Source organism: Vombatus ursinus, unplaced genomic scaffold (genome assembly GCF_900497805.2).
Source record: "Vombatus ursinus unplaced genomic scaffold, bare-nosed wombat genome assembly UNPS02014817.1, whole genome shotgun sequence".
Lineage (NCBI taxonomy): Eukaryota > Metazoa > Chordata > Mammalia > Diprotodontia > Vombatidae > Vombatus > Vombatus ursinus.
In genome coordinates, this window is record NW_020954595.1 from 1,111,224 (window position 1) to 1,131,011 (window position 19,788).

The following is a 19,788-nucleotide window of genomic DNA, read 5'->3' on the forward strand; positions in this document are numbered from 1 at the left end:
AGTGGTACATTCACCCTTTTCATTTTTAATACTAGTGATTTCATTTTCTTCTCTTTTTAAAATCATATTAATCAATGATTTATCTATCTTACTGGGTTTTCTTCAATAAAAACAACTCCTACTTTTATTTATTAATTCAATGGTTTTCTTACACTCGGTTTCACTAATCTCACCTTTAATTTTTAAGATGATCAACTAAGTGTTTAATGGGGGATTTTTAATTTGTTCTTTTTCTAGTTGTTTTTTTTTTTAAACTGCATACCTAATTCATTGGTCTGCTCTTTTTCTATTTTACTGACATAAACATTTGGAGATACAAATTTTCCTCTGATTGATGCTTTGGCTGTGTCCCACAGGTTTTGATAGAATGGTCCATCTTATTAAAAATGGCCTATCTTTTACTTTGTTTCTTCATTTCTTATTCACAAGTCATCATCCATAGCAAACAGCAGCCTGCTTACTCAGACTCTATGGCTTTTCACTATTGTTTGAATGGTCTGTAATTTTATTTCTTCTATAATCCTTAAGAAGCAATGTGGTGTAACAGAAAGGACACTGAACTGAAGAGACAGGAGGCACCTGGGTTGGAATCCCACCACGAATATTTATTAGCTGTGATCACAGGCAAGCCATTTAATTTCTCTGAGCCTCAGCTGCCTCATCTCTAACATTTCATTTGCAATAATCCCTGTGGTACCTACCTGTACTTCATGGAGCTGTTGTAGAGATGAAATGAGCTTATATATAGATATACATATATATATATATATTCCTTGGAAAACCTTAAAGCATTACATCAACAATGGCTGTTATTAATCCATACTTTGCATCCAAGTAGCGAGAGGAATATTGATGTTTAAGAAAAAGTCTTAGAGGGGTCAGCTAGGTGGCGCAGTGGATAGAGTACCGGCTCTGGAGTCAGGAGGACCTGAGTTCAAATGTGCCCTCAGACACTTGACACTTACTAGCTGTGTGACCCAAGTCAAGTCACTTATCCTGGATTGCTTTGCCAAAAAAAAAAAAAAAGAAAAAGCCTTTTGGAGAAGTGAAGTTTGAGGCTGAAATACTGAATTCTTTCTCAAATGCTTGCTGTTTCAATCATGTAACCCAGGTCACCACTTCCTCTTCCTTAGAATTCAGGCCCAGAATCTGACTGTTCTGGGCATCTCGTCTCCTGAGGCAGAATGCATCCTCTCCAAGCAGACTATCTTCATAAGTTGCTATATCTGAAAAAAATTCATCACCCTGATGCTAAGTCTCTCAAACTCTAACAGATATATTCCAGGCCATTTCCCATCTCGCTTGGAGAACTCAAAGCTTTGCTAAGCTTGGCTACACTTGATGAATTTAAGGACCACAGCCAAGCCCTGACCAAGTCTTTCAATTTCAGATCCCTCATGCAGAGAACAGGGATAACCACACCTATGACATGTGTGTGCCCTGACAGAACTGTTAGGAGGATCAGATGAAGACCCGCGGGTGACAAAGCCTTCAGGCAGTGCAGAAGCTGCAGCTGCCATGCTTTGGGCCCAGGTGAATCCCATCTTTGGACACTGTAAGCTGACTGCTGTTTCTCATTTAATAGAACTGAAGGGCTCCAGAAAGGCCAACACTGCTCTGATTTTCAAGAAATGGACCACCATGCAGTCTCTGAGCTATAAGCCAGTGAATTTAACTTTAATTTTTGGCAAAATTGTTCAAGATCCCAGTAAAGGGATGGTCAGTAAACAATGAGAACAGGATGCAGGGGGCCACCAAGAGCCAACCTGATTTCATCCAGAAGAGGCTGGGCCAGAGTACCTCGCTCTCCTTTCTTTTTGGCTAAGACCACCCAACCAGTGGATCAGAGAAATGCTCAAGACAGGAGCTTATTTAGATCTTAGCAAAGCATTTGACAGAGTTTCTCATACATATTTCTGGAGAAGAGGCAGAGAAATTCGAACTGGACACAAATAAAATTAGATGGACTGGAACCGAGTGGGCAGTAATCACACCCCAAGAGCAGTAATCAAAGGTTCCAACTTAACCAGGAAAGCGAACAGTGGAGTGCTCTGGGGACCTAGACTAATCTCAGGGTTAGTATATTTATCAACTGCTTGGACAAAGGCCAGAAAGGGTGCAGATTCCACAGAGGCATGAGGGAAGTTGAGCATGATCAGGATTAAAAAGGATCTTGATAGGCTAGAACACTGGGTCAATTACAGACCTACGAGATCAATCAATAAACATTTATTATGTGGGGGTGCAGTCAGGAAGACTCGTCTTCCTGAGTTCAAATCTGGCCCAAGACACTTACTAGCTGTGTGATCCTGGGCAAGTCACCTCACCCTGTTTGCCTCAGTTTCCTCATCTGTATAACGAGCTGGAGAAGGAAATGGCAAACCACTTCAATATCTCTGCCAAGAAAACCCCACACAGGGTCACAAACAGCTGGACATGACCGGAAAAAACAACCGAAAGAGTTGGACTACTTTCACGTTCTGAGATTCTGTAAACACAGTCGTCTCTAGGCCATGAGAAGGCATCAAAGCAGGGCTTTAGCAAAGAACGGGCGACCACAACTCAATTAAACCTCTTAGAGGTATTTCTACTCATTAGACTGCCTCTGGATAATCGAATGGGTTTCCCAAACACTTGGATTTCTGTAAAGGAACAACCTGGACTCCTGGAGCTCTCCCATCCTTCCGTTCTGGCCTCCACGGCACAGGCTGAATGAGTAAGATGCCGTTCTGCTGGAATCTGGGCCATGAGGCCCTATCTCTGCAGGGCTGAACCATTTTAGATATACTCTCTGAGTACCAGCGCTATCAGTCTTTCCAACCAACCATAGAAAAAGTCGGTAACACCATGAGGTGCTCACCCCAACAACCTTCTAGCCCATTTCTTATTCTACTGCGGTCACATTTTGCCTGGATCACTATGATGGCCTCCTCCCGCTCCTACTCTGTTCCAGCCCTGAACCTCTTGGGCCTACCTGACTCTCCTTACATCCAATCACATCCCTGAAGGTTCCTAAGTTCCGCTTCGTGGTTCACTGCTGGGGCTGCAACCAAGCAATCTTTCTCCTTGTGGGAAAAATCCCATTACCTTTTGTAGTAGGACCTTTCAATTTGCTAAAGGCTCTCTTCCCAGCAACGGCCTTAGAGAAGAGGGAGGCTCAGAGAGGCCAGGGGGCCTTCCTGGTGTCACACAGCTACTCAGAGTTGTTCTGACTTTAGTTCCCCAATCTATCCGCCATACAGCACTGCCCAGTTTGAGCATGGAAATTAGAATTCTGAAACAGAGAGGACTTTCTGTTCCTTGCTCTCTCAAAGGGTTCTGGAAATAAGCCAAAGAGGGAGTGTGATGTATGTGGAAGCCTTGCCCCCACTGGGCCCTTAAAGCGACACCCCAACCCTGAGCTCAGGCTCACACACTTTCTACTGAGTACCAATGTCAGAGACTCTTCCAGTCCTTCCATCACAAGGAGCTCTCTGGAGCAGCCCAAGAGAAGATGCCACTTTGCCAAGCCTACTGGCTCTAGATGAAGTTGTGAGTTACTCTTTGGATTTCAACCAATGTTTTGGGTTGAGGTTAGAAGACTGTTTCTAACACGACTTTTCACTGTGCTGTAAAAAGGTCTCAGCTCACAAGCAGGAAACCATTTCAATCCATAGATTGCTAGAAATAAATGCGCAAAGTGACTCGTCACTGCAACAGAATGTTGCATAGGCCGATACATTCCAAGCTATTTTCAAAGTGATAACGGATGTGTGGAGCAAGTACAGGGCGTGGTTACCTTTTTAGCTCTCTCAGTAATGGTTGGCGCTCTCTGAAGCATTTTTTCTTGGAGAAATTCTTTATTCTAGAAGGTGAAAAGAGATGATTTTTATAATTCTTATTTTTTAAAAAAAAACAACCCTTGTTACTGAATCAGGAGGTTGTTATTAAAGTATTTTGCATTATTACAGCATGATGTATTCATCTATTTATCCAAGTATGAGAGAACTTTCAGTTTTCCCCTCCTACTAATTATGTAAGATTGACTCGCTCATCTCTGGTCCTACATATGTAGAAATCTGTCATGCTGAAATGCTTATTATGGGACACACCAACACCCGAGAGAAGTCGGGGGAAATCACAAATTCACTTTTCAGGTCGACAATATTTATCAGGCACCCACAGTAGAGTGGACTACATGCAAGGATCTTCACGAGTGCTGGGTTAACAAAAGACCATCAGTTCCTGCCCCTAAGGAACTTACATTCTCCTGGGGGGAGTTGGAGAAAGAAGGGGAAAGACAGGACACCAAAACAGATAAGCACAAAGTATACACCGATAATCCGAAGGACTGGCAATCTCACTGGTGCAGCCATTCCCACCAACAAGAAAAATCAAAACCCAGCACGTTTTGGGAGATATGTTTCTCGGGAAGCAAGGTGGTCCAGCAGAAAGAACCCCATCTCTAACATGTACTCCCTGTGGCCTTAACTTCCCTGGGTCTCAGTTTTCCCAATTATAAAAGTGAGGAGGACATACTAGGTTTCTGAGGTTCCTTCCTGCTCTGGATTTAGGATTCTGAATCTCCCCATCACTCTCCTGACACCCTATTCTTTCCCTCTTTCCCCTCCACTACCCATTCTTTATCCTCACTGCCGCCCCCTCTGTTCTCCCAGTCTGTGACCGCTGCTCTGCACTCACTTTCCTTCCTTTTCAGTCTTCACCCTTTAGTCAACTAGTTCCACTTTCCGCTGTCTTTAACCCTAGAGCTCCTTGCCCCTTACCCTATTTCTGCTCACGGCAAAGTTCCTCCCACCTGCCGTGTTGGCTGCCACTCACACACAGGCTGGAAGGAATCACACCATGTGGGCAGGGCCATGACACATTTCCACTGCCTGGTCTTAATCTACTGATGATGCTGATGGGCTGGGATGAGGAGGAGGACGACAGCCAGCATTTACAGAGTACTCTACGGTTTGCAAAGCGCCTCATACTGTTCTCTCATTTGACTGTTGTGAGGTGGGCGCCATGATCTTCCCCCCATGTTACAGATGAGTACTAATGAGGCCCTTGCTACTGCATACCTACTCTTCTGCTCTTTCAATGCCTCTGATGCTGTGTCTGTCCCGGTGGGCACATGCCCATGTTGGTGCCACCATTAGAATGCAAACGCCCCAAAGGCAGGACTGTCTCACTCTGGGCTCTGCGTCAGAGCCCAGCAGAGTGCCTGGCATAGGGGAGGCACCCAAAAAAGTTTGATGGTTGATTCAACACAAAAATAAAATTCGATATTCTGTAAATATCAAGCTTGCTGCCAGGGAAGAAAAGCAGAGCCAATGTCCTCCAGAGGGCGTGGGTGTAGGCTGCTGCCTAATTTTGGCTGGAAACTCTTCCCTCTTTTTTAAATTTGCTATTCGGAGGTCTGGCTTGCCGGGGGAAAGCAGGGGGGATGGATACATTTGAGAATGGATCACTCTCAATGTAAAAACAAAATACGTCCACAAAAATCCAAAAAAGCCTAAAACCCACCCAATTAAATGAGGGCTAACACACACTCACGACCAAGAGCGAGTTTTTCCTACCTTTGCTTTCTGGAAAAATTTGTGTCTTAACAGTTCAGCTGCCGTTGGTCTAAAAACAAGACGAAAGGTTACATTTTTTAAGTAAACTTCCATTCCGCAGCCAAAAGAAAAGGGTCACTTGTGGCCCAACAAAGTTCGGCCTGAGGCCCATCTGCTCCCCCACCCACCCCAGAAGGAAAGCAGAACTAAGGACGGGACACAGGAGCCGAGCTGAGTGCTCTTCTCTGGACCATGGCTCAGCCACTCTCCCAGAGCCCAGAATCCAGGTGCTGCCCAGTCAAAAACAACCCCTCCCTCTGAATCGAGCTCTTCTTAAGAAAACCTCAGGTTGTGCTCTGTGTGGGAAGGGATGGGGGGTTGCTCCCCCAGGACCCCGACACCCAGCAAGAACAAATGGGTCTTTTCTGTTGAATAAAGGGAAATGACAGAGCCAAACTTTCCTTTCCTCTCGATGCATGTGACCATAGTTCCTTTCTGGCGACACTGAGTGCCCAGGCTAATTAACTGCCTTCTGCCCTTTGCCCCTAAAGCCATTTTTTTCCTTTCTGGCGCCCAAACACTAAATATTTTACTTCACTAAGAACCAGGTAAACACGTTGGGACAACACTCAGCAGGATAAATGATATAAAAGAACCTCAGCATTACTAATTAGTATAAAAAGAAAATGTTTGCGAACAATGGTAAATATTTGTTGTTAGGGTTATCAAAAGTGGCTCAGTGGAGAGAGTGAGTGCTGAACCAGAAGTCACAAAGAGTTCAAATTTAACTTCACTTACTTACTAGCTATGTGACCCTGGGCAAGTCACTTAATCTCTGTCTGCCTCATTTTCCTCATCTGTAAAATGAGGATGATAATAATAGCACCTACATCCCAGGGCTGTCGTGAGGATCAAATGAGTTAACATACGGAAAGGGCCTTGCAAACCTTCAAGCGCTACAGAAATGCTACCCACTGCTACAACCATTATTATGGTTATTTTTATGAGCGAGGGACAAGTATTGGGGAAGCAACACAGTCATTGAGCTGATAGGTTCAGAAAAGAAAATGATGTGTCTTGGGTTAAAAAAAATCAACCTCAAAGAATTGTGCCTAGAAAACACTTACAGACACAGGCATCTCTAACGGGTCTCTAGTGAAAACCAAACGAACACACTGTAATCGTAGGGGTACTGAAGTGATGCAGAGAATATGGCATAGGTACACATATGTTGTTTAACACGCAACAGCAAGTGTCTGGGCTAGTACACCATTAATTAGTCCAAGCGAGAACACAATTGCTGGGGAAAAGGAAAGATTGCCGCTGCTCACTTAGTCTGGCCTCACACAGCTATCTAAATTCTTTTCACCTGTTAAAACGTTAGTGCGTAGCTGTAAGCGCTAAATGTCCCTTTGGAGCATGGGTTCCTTTTCATCAAGATTTAAAATGTCCACCAGATCTTTCTGCAAGTGCCACCCTTCAAGCTGCATGCTGCATACCAGGCCTCCTGTCCTGCCCACCCTGGCCTGTCCCTGCCCCATCTCCTCTGCTGCCTGTCACAGCTCTCCAGGCTTGGCGCCACAAGATGTTCTCACAGGTATTGAGGATACAACAGTCAAACCGAACCCCAGAGTGACCAGAAGAGAGGGAATATTAATTATACAGAACTCATGCATCCAATGTTTCTGTTGCTTGGGTCCAAAACCAAGTTACGTTTCTGCATGTACCAAATGACAACTAGATTTATGTCTAGAGACCAGGCAGCTCAGGGCGGTATTCTCCTAGTTTAATGAGACGGTCAGTCTCTGGGGCCCAGAGGGCACTCCTGCCCTTCAAAGATCGCTGGTGTCCTTGGGGCGCACACTCCCTCCACTAACACCGATCATAATCATCCCATAACGTAGTAACAGAAACAGTCTTTGGTAATTGCTGGGGCCAGAAGAGGGCCTCCCTTGGGGCCCGCTGACTTGGCCCGGCTCACAGCTTCTCCAGGTGCAGAAAGCACTCTACTGCATGAGCCTTTGAATACTCAAGCTCACCTCCCTGACATGATGAGGCACCGAGGAAGGACGTCAGTGCAGGTGAGCTATGTAATAAACGCACAAAGAAGCTGCCCAAATGTGTGCATGTGCGTGGGTGCGTGCACGCACATGCAATCTAACTTCAAGAACAACCTTCCAAACTCCAAGTATTACATGAGGAGAAAACTTTCTGGTCCTTGTTTTACCTTTTCTCAGGATCTTTTTGAAGGCACAATGAAATCATTTTCCTAAATGATTTTCCATATTTCTTTAGCATTTCTTTATCTTGAACACCAGTTTCCAAAGAAGGAGGATCATTCTGTAATGTCAGCATTAACACCTGAAAGAATTAAGTCCATTATAAATTGCTAGAGGACCAACCGATTTTCAGTAAGACTTAAGAAAAAGTATATTCCATATAAGCAGTTACCAACTGGCAAATGGACTGGTTTCCCAAAGTTCTTCTGAATAAATTTTCCCACTCAAGTGATGGCAGATTTTCCTGCCAGTCCACCAATACCACCCCCTTCCCCTAATCTGCAAACTTCTACTTCCCAAAGGGGGCTGACTATAGCACCAAGAGCAGCCTGGTTTCTGGAGTCTGGGGAAGTAGGAGCCAAGGACTGGGAAGAGGTTCTGGGGGCCCAGGTAGTCTTTACAGCATGGCTGTGAGGGTGGGGCAGGGGAAACTGGGCAGGTGACATGGTAAGGTGACTGCTCAGACAGCTCAAAATAAGGTATGTTTTCAGTCCTCTGTTGGGCCAGCAGGGCAAGATCTCAAAAGAAGGAATTTTATCAGGAAAGGCCAATCCTGGCTGAAACAAAGACCTGACAAGTCAACAAGGCCACCAAGCTTTAACTAACATTTTCTGACATCTTTGTAGGCCTCACCTTTCCCAGATGGAAGGAGAATTAAGACTGAGCCATTTCTTACTTCTAGTCCATCCCACAGGTTGCTGTTCGGCCTTCAACTGGAGGCCTTTGGTTATAGGAAACTCCATTAGAAAGTATTTTTCACTGGAACAAAATTTATCTTCCTGAAATTCTACACCCATTGGCCCCAGGTCTGCTGGTACCCAACAAAACATGTCCAAGCCCTCTTTCCCAGGACAACTCTTCAATTATTTGAAATCTTCTCTTTTCCAATCTCAACATCTCTAGTTCCTTCAGTGTCCTTCTAACAAGCAAGGTTTCTGATCTCCTTACCATCCCAGCCCCCCTTCCATGGATGCACACTAGTTTTTCAATGTCATTCCTAAATGGCAATGTCTAGAACTAAGCATATTCCTCTAGCTGTGCTGTGACCAGGGTAGAGAGAGGGCAGGGCACTGGGAAGTCCCTTATTCTGGACAATATGATTCTCTTAATGCCACCCCTAAAGGGCAGCATGGAGTACCGACAGGCCTTGGTCCCAGCTTGGACGTGGGGGTGAGAGACAGTGAGGAATCCAGGATGACACCTAGGTTGGGAGCCCGAGGGCCTGGGAGGGCGCTGTTGCCCTCTACATTCCTGAACATGGAGGTGGTGCATCTGTAGGTCATGGCAAGATGAAGAGTCTGGCCATCTTTGTATGTGGCTGAGGCGGGGTGAAGGAGTAACGTCATGGTGTTTGAGGGAGTCTCAATATGTACGCTGAAGTCTACAAGTGTGAGAGGAAGAGTTGGGGAGAAAAACATGAGCCAGGTATGGCACTCCCTGAGGAAAGGGAGTGACCTGAAGGTCTACAGACAACTGCTACCAGGACTTTGAATGGATGGTAGAGATGAACAGCATGAATTTCAAAGGAGAGGTTACTGAGTGGTAGAGGTCAGTGGGAGAACCCTAAAGTAGCAATGGGGAGCAAGAGTGTTCCAACTCTGTTCCAACTCTCCCATTCTGCCCAGTGAGCCAAGAAGAATGAGTGAAGGTGCAGCCAGTACTGGAAGGGTGGCCAGCAAGGCTGTGTCGTCGGGGAGACAGGTTTCCATAATAGCCAGAAGATGGAAAGAGTGGGAGAGGAAATGACTTAAGATGAAGGGAATTTTGTTGCTTATGGAACGGGCACTCCAGAGGGCACAGTGAAACGGCGGGTGGTATTTGGTTGGATCTTTGGCATGGGAGGATTGGGGGAATGGGAATGAGGAACTGGGGAGTAGATGAGGGACAATGAAGTTTGGATGACGGTCTACAACGTTCAGAATCCCCGGAATGTGTAGGGCACGACTAGATGTGAGAATGGCAGAGTGGAAGGGGCCGCTCCTCTGACGATGGGGCTGGAGACAAGTGGAGCACAAGATGTAAGGCCCTGCTTCACTACTCCTCATCCCTCTGAAGGCTGGAGATTGAGCAGGGCGGGGGCAGCAGGAGAGGGATGGAGGACCAGCACAGCATGAGAAGGAAGCCTCTTTCTCTACTGACTTTTCCTCTTCCTCGTCCCTCAAGGAAGTCCTGAGGTCAGAGGGAAAGCTGCTCCTCCCTGCACCACAGCCTCTCCACACCCGGGCTGGGAAATCAAGCTGGCAGCAGGAGGTGGGAAGTGCCTGGTGTTGGCCCACATGGAAGTCACTCCACAGGCCCTAGTAGCCTTCCTTCAAGCACCTGAGGAACAGGAGCCGAAAGGCAGGAGGTCAGAGGAAGGTCTGGCCTGAGGCTACAAATCAGGCTGGCGAAGGGGGAGGATGCAGCCAGGTGAAAGGTGAACTTGCTGCCTCCTGTCTTTGCCACAGGGGGCCTTGCTTATAAGACTCTGAGCTGAGAACAGTCTGCATGGACAGAGCCAGTTCTCACTGGGAACTCCATCAGTGACATCACAGTCTAGAACTCCCTTCCTGCCCCCCCTCCCAAAAAAAAGGCCAACTCTAAGTTTTTAATGTCTTTTTAAACTGCATCGTCCTTCTGACTCCTTCTGGCTTTCAAGCCCACTCAAACTCCTGGCTCTTTGCCCTGGTGCAGCTTTTGAGCCCAGTCTACCCTCTACTTGCACAGGTAAAGCCTAGGAGGGAGGGGGGCCTCCCTACTGCGTCAGCCTCTCGAGCCAGTCTTGGAGCTAGAGTGTGGCAACCAGTGCTTTAGCTTCAACTGGGTTAAAGCTATTTTTAAAAAGCAATATACATAAAGAGAAGTCTTTATTTCATTCTATCAACAGGGAGTGTGCTCTTCAGGCTCATGTCCTGGTTTATATAAAGCAGCTCTCTTAAGGAAGAGGGCTGTTATATTTTCAGAAAAACTGGACAACAGTGAAATCAAGAGAGGCCTGTTACTACTACTGCGGATTTTAAAGGAACTGCTTGTAGTTAAAACGTACTTAGTTAGCCGTGTGTCTCAAAACACTCTGAGAGCAGAGACTTTGTTGTTTTGTTTGTTAAATGTTTGGGGGAACCATATTTTGATATAGTCAGTTTGCGTTGGAATCCCCTATTTTACAGATGATAAAAGATTTGAACTTAGGTCCTCCTGACTCTAGGCCCAACACTCCAGCATTCCTTAGGCACAGAAACATCCCACCACAGCCACGTAACTGCCGGGCTCCTCCTTCGTCCCTCAGTCTCTCTCAGGAGATGCTCCTGACCTTCCGTCCACGTGGAGTGGCTTTGACAGGCAGCAGGAACACTCCATGGAGCCCGGGGCCCAGTATAAATGACCTCGTGGGCAGAGTTCCCAGTGATTTTGTACAGCAGTCAGACCAACTGACAGCTGCCACAATGTATTAGCTGCCTGTTCTCTCACAAATGCTCCAACAAATGTCATGTTCCTGGTCAGCTTTACCGAGGTACGATGCCATTATTTGTCTGTGGGCTTACAGGCTTGTGAATTGGCTCACTGGCCTTCAAACCAACCCCAGTGGTCACTTCTTGTCCTCAAGGGCAGGGACCGTATTTTCCACCAAATGCAGGGGAAATGACATCAAAATGGTATCACTGTAGGAGGGCTGGGAGTTAGCCTGATTTTGTGGCAAACAACTGTCCACCACAAGACTACTCATGAGAAACCAGGCAAAGGGCGGCCTCCAGCCCCAAACCAAAAAGTACACCCCGCACTGTGCAACATGGGATGGGCTCCAGATTGGACTCTGTCCTTCCAACCAAACTCACGAATCATGGCAAGCAAGGACCTTCACCGAGGAGTATCTGGGAGCTCCGCTGCAAGGTGAATTATTTCAGATGAGCAATGCCATGTGCCAAGAGCACAAGTCACTGGGTGGGCTTCTGACATGAGGCTGACTCAGAACATCTGACCCTGACCAGCTGACGCTGGACCCTGAGTCAGCTCTCTGCTAGCCGGATGTGGGGTTTGGGGCCACTTCAGAATGGCTACGCCGCCAAAGGAAGGGGACTCACCTTCATGGGCGGATACTTGTGATAGGGAGCGGCCCCCGTGGCTAGCTCGATGGCAGTAATTCCAAAACTCCAGATGTCGGCCTTGAAGTCATAACCACGGACCTAAAAATAAGAAGAGGAATGTCACTGGAAAAAGATCATGATGGAACCAGATGAAACAAGTCAAAGGTTCTTCAAAGACCTTCCTGCTGCTTTCTAGGTTGAAATACTGCAAAATCAGGGCACAAATGAACTGGAGACAACATAAGCTTCCTTCTTTGGATACCGGCTACACCCTCTAATACCTTAAAAGAGGCGTGAACTGGGAGCAAAAGTCTTTCTCCTAGTCAAAAAAGAATAAAAATAAACCTAACAATCTAGGCACAGGAGGAAAGGGGTGGAGAAAGGGGGGGGGGGACAGAGGCAAGGAGGAAAGAGAGAGAGGAGAGAAGAAAAAGTGAAGAGAAAGGAGAGGGAGAGAAAGAGGGTGGAAGAGAGAAGGGGGGAGGGAGAAGGGGAGGGACAGGGACAGGGGGGAGAAAGAGAGGGAGAGGGAGGCTGGGAGAAGGAGAGGGGAAGAGAGACAGAAAGACAGAGACAGAGAGACAGAAAAGAGGTCTTTCTTTCTTTTCTGTGTTCCACCCTCCCCCCACCCTTGATTTAGAGGACTCACTGCTGGGTCCCCTCCTCACAAGGGTGTGTGGTCTTAAAGACAGAGTAAAGGCATATAGGCTGGACCTTTTTGTCTTGATCCCCTAATTCATGCCAATCACAGTGCAGGTCAGCTATTACAATGAAATGAGCCCAAATCTATTTTCTATTTCAAACAGGATCAGCTGCTACCTGCTCTTGTGCACTCAACCTGTGGTTAACACTACTTCCCAGTAATTTCCATTGAAAAAGACCATGGGGCATGCCCTTCGACCCAGCAATACCACTATTAGGTCTGTATCCCAAAAGAGATAAAAAACAAAAAGGAAAAGGACCTACCTGTACAAAAATATTTATAGCAGCTCTTTTTTGGGGAGAAGTTGAGGACATGTCCATCAAATGGAGAATGGCTGGACAAGTTGTGGTACATGTTATGATGGGGTACTATTGTACTATAAGAAAGGCTGAGCAGGATGCTCTCAGAGAAACCTGGAAAGACTTGCATGGGCTGATGTAAATGTACTGAAATGTACTAAGTACAGAGTAACAGCTGCATCACAAGACGATCAGCCGTGAATGACTTAGCTGTTCTCAGCAATCCAACGATCCAAGACAACTCTGAAGGACTTAGGATGAAAAATGCACTCCATCCCCAGAGAAAGATCCCATGGTGTCTGAATACAGATTGAAGCAGACTTTTTTTTACCTTCTTTGTTTTCCTGAGTTTTTTCTTTGTCTACGTTTTCTTTCACACCATGGCTATTATGGATATGTTTTGCATGACTACACATGTATAACCTACATGGGACTGAAAGGGGTGAGGAGGCAGGAAGGGGGAAAATTTGGAACTCAAAGTTTTAAAAAGAATGTTAAAAATTGCTTTTACATGTAACTGGGGAAAAATAAAGTACTAAAAAAAAGAATGAAAGAATCATTAGGACTTTAAAAAAAAGAAAAAGAACTTGGCAAATCACCTTCTGAGGCTCAGACTGACATCTACTATTAGTATGTGCTCACTCCTACAGTCCTCACAAAAGAAAAGCATTTAACTGACCATTTTCCAACCAGTCTTCGTTATCTAGTGATATCAGGGGATGCTGAGGCAGTAGGCTACAGAAAGGTCCTCTAAGTAGTTCTTCCTTCCCCAACTTGTGCCAAAATTTTCATTATCAAATAGAAACGCCACCATAGCTATGAACCACTCTGCAGTCTCTCTCGTTTATTTGGAATCCAAACACTTTAGAGCTGGAAGGAATCTCCAAAGTCACAAATCCATCCTTCTTCCAAACCTCCTTATTTCTGTCAAAGCCTCACTATCGTCCTTGGCCTCCGGGCTTCCACATCATCTTTGACTCATCCCCCTCTCTCGTCCCCACCAGCTGCCAAACCCTGCTGGCTCCTCCTCCCCAGCATCTCTCGTAAACGACCCCTCATCGCCTCTTCCCTCCACCACTGCAATGGGCTTCTTAACGGGTCTCCCCACCCCAGCCCATCTCACACACTTGCTTGCCAAACAAAGATCTGACCACTTCACTTCCCCATTCGATCAATTCCAGCAGCTGCCTTTTGCTTCTAGGATCAAATAAACAGTGAATCACACTGACTCCATCTTGTGACTCAAGTCTGAACCCAGCTCAGTTCCCTTTCTAGTACATTATGGGTCAAGTCCAATGTCTGTCTTGTAAGAAAACTTCATTCAATTATGGGAATTGTGAGAAAACTTTTTTGCATCGTTTGAACCTATTCCTGCACGGCTGAGAAGTTGACCACCTCTAGCTGTTGTTAAAAGACCCTTAACTAAGGACCGAGGTTATGGTGACCAGAAACCTGATCAGATCGGAAGATTGATGCAAGTTTTCTCACGATTACACATCTCAGGAAACCTATAGGTCTTATCTGAAAACTGGCTCCATAATGGTCAATCAGTTACTGTTTCCCCGTTCCTTTGATTGAACACAGACACTTGGAGGGAGTGGGACACCCTTTTTTTCTGATTTCAAGGAATTACATGTTTGCTCTCCTCCTCCCAACTTGGAAAGTCTACTTAATCTCTTCCCCAACTAGAAATCAGATGATGTAATCTTGTATCCTGGTTTCTATCCTGTTAATTGTTTTCTCTTAATGCATAAACATCTGCCTCCCCCTGTATTCAGGGGCCACTGCCAAGCTGAGGAGGCCTGGTCACAATCTGTCATGCAATTGGCATGCTTAGTTTAATAAATCAAGATGTTTGGAAGCTGGAACCTTTGCTTCCTCGGTGATTTCAGAGTTCACGCATCACAGTATGGGTTTTACGGGCCTTCAGGACCTGATCCCAGTCTCTCTTTCCTGTCCCACTGGATATTACTCCTCCAGCCCTCGGCATCCCAGACAAGCTGGACATTATCAGTCTGTCACACAAGACATCTCCCAACGTCACATCTTTGGCCCAGCCAGCCCTCGTGCCTGGAAGGCACTGCCTCCTCACCTCTGCCTCTTCTCCTGGCCTTCTCCCTCTTATCCCCGAGATCTAGGCCAAGGCCTGTCGATTTTACCTCCGCAGCATCTCTCGAACACACTCCCTTCTCTGCTCTAACACTGCCCCACCCTGGGACAGGCCCTCATCACCTCACCCTGGACTATCGCAATAACCGCTTGGTTATTGACGTCTGCCTGCCTCAAGTTTCTCCCCACTCCAGTGCATCTTCCATCCAGCCACTACAAAGCACAGGTCCAATCATGTCACTCCCCTACTCAATAAACTCCACTGACTCCCTATTGCCTCCAGGAACAAATATAAAATGCTCTACTTGGCATTCAAAGCCCTTTGTGAGGCAGCCCCTCTCACCTTCCAGTCTTCTCATACCTTCCTCCTCAACATACACCCTTTGATCCAGCGATACTGGCTTCCTGTCTATTCCACAGACAAGACACTCCATCTCTTGGCTCTGGCTGTCCCCTTCCTCCACTCTGACTAGGGGCTTCCCTGGCTTCCCAGCTAGAATCCCTTTTTCTCCAGAAAGCCTTTCCCAACCCCCAATTCTAGCTCCTTCTGTCTGTCAATTATTTCCTGTTTATCCTGTATATACCGTGTTGGTATATATTTGATTGTTGTCTTTCCCATTAGACTGTGAGCTCCTTGAGGGCAGGGACTGCCTTTTGCCTCTCTTTGTATCCCCAGCTCTTAGCACAGTGCCTGGCACATAGTAGGTGTATGATAAATGTTGATTAATTGATTGGTTCATCTAAGTCTTCTCAGGGTTTTCTTTATTTTTTATCACCCCAGAGAAGATGTATCAGAATATACCTCCCCTCCCTTGCTCCCAAAGGTGAGGACCTACGGAAGATCCTGAGCATCATGGGAGACTTAGTTTATGTGTTGGTTAATTTTGCTGAAATTTCTCTCTTTCTTTTTTTATTTATTATAAGGGACGGCTCACTGGAGAGAGGAAGGAAAAGTACTAGATGGGGAAACAAAGGTGACATAAAAATCAAGGGACAGCCATAAAGATTTTGTAAAAGAAAATCAAATACAAAGTTTACAAAACAGATGAGAAATGGCAGAGTGAGGATGTGAAACCTCAAATGCGGCCCCTCTACCACCCCGCCGTGCTGCCTCTGGGGCCGAGCTGGGCCCCAACGGGAGGACTCTGCTGCTGTCTGGCTGCCACAGTTTGGAAAGGTCACTAAAGAGCTGGAGAGCGTCTGCCGGAGGCCCAGCAGGGTGGTGGATGGCTGGGAGATCACCTGAAAAAACTGGAGATGTTTGGCTGGAGAAGACCTAGGGGAGCTGAGAGCCGTCGCTAGGATCTGGGACGCTCTACTGGAGAAGAAGGGCTAGATGTCAGAATGAGCCCCAGAGGAGCTAGCGGCCCTGTAGAGAGGCTGCAGATCAAGGCTGGGGGCGAGAAGAACCTCCTAGGAAGGACAGCTGCCCCAGAGCGGCCTCAGCTGCTTTTCAGGGTGGTGGCTTCCTTCTCCCTCAAGGTCTTTAAGCAAAGGCTACACAAGAAATCCTGTTCAGGTTCGCACTGCATTCCAAAGACCTTTGAGACTGTGTGACGTGGCTGCTTCCCAACTCGCCAATGCTCCCTCCTTCCTCCACCGTCCTTCTAGATTTATCTCTGTGCATGAGGTGTCCAGTGTTCCCGGCACAGTGCCTCAGGCACAGCCGACACTTAAGAAATGCTTGTTGCAGTTGAATTTGTAAGAATGCGGCCCAAAGTGCCACCAACCAGATACCTGAGATGGCTAGAAAGTCCGTGAAGCCATCTCAGGACACCAAGCTCTTTAAAGTACACATCGTGTGCGTGCTGACTTAGCTCCATGAGGAAACGGCAGCTGGCTTTTTCCAAAGTATAAAACGTGCATTTTACCTGTTCCATGACTTCCGGTGCCATCCAGCAGGGAGTGCCCACAAAGGTCTTTCTCACTTTATTTCGGGTAATGTCACCACCAGTTGCTAAAAAAGCACTAACCCCAAAATCTGAAATAGAAGAAAAAACCACAGCATGTCAAGAGAGACCACTGACTAATCCAGGCACGGAGAGAAAACCCAAACCACAAATTAGAGTGCCACACTTTCTAAATGTGGGACTTGAAGAGAATTTGTCAAACATCTATGCTGGAAGTATTAGTTTTCAAAATAGCCAGAAGTGAATCCCCAACACTTTAGAATTCACTCACCTACTGAGTCGCCATCTACTTTCTGCCTGGTTTCCCTGACTCACGAGCTTGCTGCCCCTTTCACTCTGTCCTGAACGCTACTTCCAGCTTCAATTCCCCAAACAAGTGCCATCCAAAGCTCCCCATTACCTATGGGATCGAGGCCAAACTCTCCAGCCTGCCAGCAGGACCCTCAGAAATCTCACTCCACTCGCCACCACCTTTCCAACTCCACTCCTTCCCAACAGGAATCCTGCTCTCACCATCCCACTCAGTTCAACCTTTTATTTCAGCTTTGCTTCTTCTTACCAAACCAAATCCTAATCATCCCTAAAAGCCCAGCTCAGGGCCACTCCCTCAGAGAAGCCCTTTCTAAATCCCTTGGACCCCACTTACTATCCCCTCTGCTGACCTCTTAACACACGTGCTGTTGCCACCACTCAAGTTGAGGACTTTATCCTGTGCTGTGATTCCAATGTTTCCCTCCTCCACTACTCTGCCAGTTCCGGGGGAACAGAGCCAAGGCCTCACGATCTGTGGTCTCCCATAGCATCGAGCCAAGGCAAGCACCCAGCAGGGACTGGAGCACTTTCTTTAAAAATGAACAAACCAAAGAGATTTTCTAGGGAGTCTTAAAACACTAATGAAACCTTCAACAACTTAAAAAGAAAGAAGAAAGAACAATTGTGCTTCCAAAGAAAATAGCAACGTAATCAAAGTGTGACCAAAAATATGCTTCTAATACCGAAAAGTGTTTCCAGAGTAATGAGAACTGCATCAGCACAAGCAACGCAGCCCAGCCCTACTCTCCTGCCCACGCGGCCCCAAAGCAGATGCTGCCTCTGCTCAGGACCCTCATCCCTGTGATTTCCCCACACATTCTGCCCACGTGAAGCACAGAGGAGAAAGTACCCCACCCGGCTTTAGAAATGAAAGCAACAAGTTTACTGATGAGATCAGATCATCTTCCACCCGACCCACTCAACCAAGCAGAACACCGGCTTTGGCCGTGAGACGATTAACTACGGGACAGACAAAGCAAAGCAATGAAGCAGATCTCTTTCTCCCTCAGCTGCATTTCACATTTTAGGGCAACGTTCACAAGAAGTTTCACCTTAATCAAAAGGAGGCAACCCTGAACAAAGTTAAAATTGGCAAAAATACCTGAATCTATTTCTTGCTCTGCAGTTTTAACTTGTTCTACCTATAAGGTGTGTGCCAGGCTGCCTAAAGAGGGGCAAGTGGCCCATGTCAGAAACAGAGCCAAAGTTTCCATGCCAATGAGCAGCTGGGGACTGGTGAATGGCTGCTCATGGTAAATGTCGATCTGAACGGGGGTGGGGGTGGGGTGGAGGGGGTTTCCTTCAGAAGGAGCTCATTATGCCAAATAAAAGCACAAAACCTAAAAAAAAAAAGAAAGAAAAAAAGAAAAGCTCCCAATACTCAAAGAATGAAAGTTTTAAATACACTGTAAAATTCCAATTACAGCTCAGCTCTGTCTTCTTCTCATTGAAATCTCCTTTTGACTATTATGTGTCTAGAGAATAGGCTCAACACTAATTAAACACTAATGTTTGAATTTCAAAATAGTTATGATACAAACCAATCAAAAAACATTTAAGTACCTACTATGTGCCAGGCCCTATGCTAAGCACTACGTAGCCTTGTCTGTGTCTAACTGGAAAAGACCATTTACCACAATAAAGACATCGTCTAGTTTCAGTAGGGATAGCTTTTTTTTTTCTTTTTTCTTTCTTTCTTTTTTTTTTGGTAGGCAATAGAGGTTAAGTGACTTGCCCAAGGTCACACAGCTAGTAAGCGTCAAGTTTCTGAGGCTGGACCTTAACTCAGGTGCTCCTGACTCCAGGACCAGTGCTCTATCCACTGCGCCACCTAGCTGCCCCTAAGATAGCTTTAATAATAATAAAAATGTAATTAGGCATAAAGTTAGTATTCAGGAAATGAAATAACTGGGAACACTGAAAAGAGCAATTGGCCTAACCTCACAGAGAATAATACTGACATCCTGGAGGGCAGCTCTGCTTTAATGCTTACAGAATACTCTTCTTACCACAACCCCATGCTAGTAATGATGACACTCCCATTTTATAGATAAGGAAACTGAGGTACAGAACAATTATGTGATTTTCCAGGGTCATATAGTGTCAATCTGGAGATCAAACCCAGGTGTCCTGAGTTTAGTGTGTACCCAATGATTCCACACTGAAAGTCCAGAGGAAAATCAAGACAGTGACACTTTATTATTATTATGTATAGTTTTTTTAGTTGTTACTTTGAACAACAAAATTTGTCACCTCAACGCTCCTACCCTCAATTCCATGAAGAATACAGAATATCTTTTTGTTTCATTCCTTCAAAGCCAAATCTACAGGCACTAAAACTAACATGCAACTTAATAGATATTTTTAAAGTTTGGAGAGTCTTAGAATAATGTCAATATAGAACTGATGAGCACCAAGTCACGGAAAAAACAGCATCAGAATGCTTCCGTCTATACCAATCCTTACCATGACCATCATTTAACTGAAAGTGAATGCCCACTGCGGACAGGAACAAAGAATTGTCAACTATGAGCAATAGCAACCACATCAAAGGTGACTCCGACTCGCTAAAAAG

The 19,788-nt window shown here is 46.0% G+C and overlaps 1 protein-coding gene across 2 annotated transcripts in view; it reads right to left on the reverse strand.

Annotated features, from left to right (window-relative positions):
* The window catches only part of OXSR1 (oxidative stress responsive kinase 1), a 98,462-nt gene that overhangs the window by 19,724 nt on the left and 58,950 nt on the right, over positions 1-19,788 (reverse strand). For both annotated transcript variants that reach the window (XM_027835788.1, XM_027835787.1), the window contains exons 6-10: positions 16,863-16,972; positions 11,878-11,979; positions 7,768-7,901; positions 5,562-5,610; positions 3,779-3,844 (exon numbers count right to left, since the gene is read on the reverse strand). In XM_027835788.1, the coding sequence (XP_027691589.1) occupies positions 3,779-3,844; positions 5,562-5,610; positions 7,768-7,901; positions 11,878-11,979; positions 16,863-16,972 (461 nt within the window). The remainder of the gene's footprint in view (positions 1-3,778; positions 3,845-5,561; positions 5,611-7,767; positions 7,902-11,877; positions 11,980-16,862; positions 16,973-19,788) is intronic.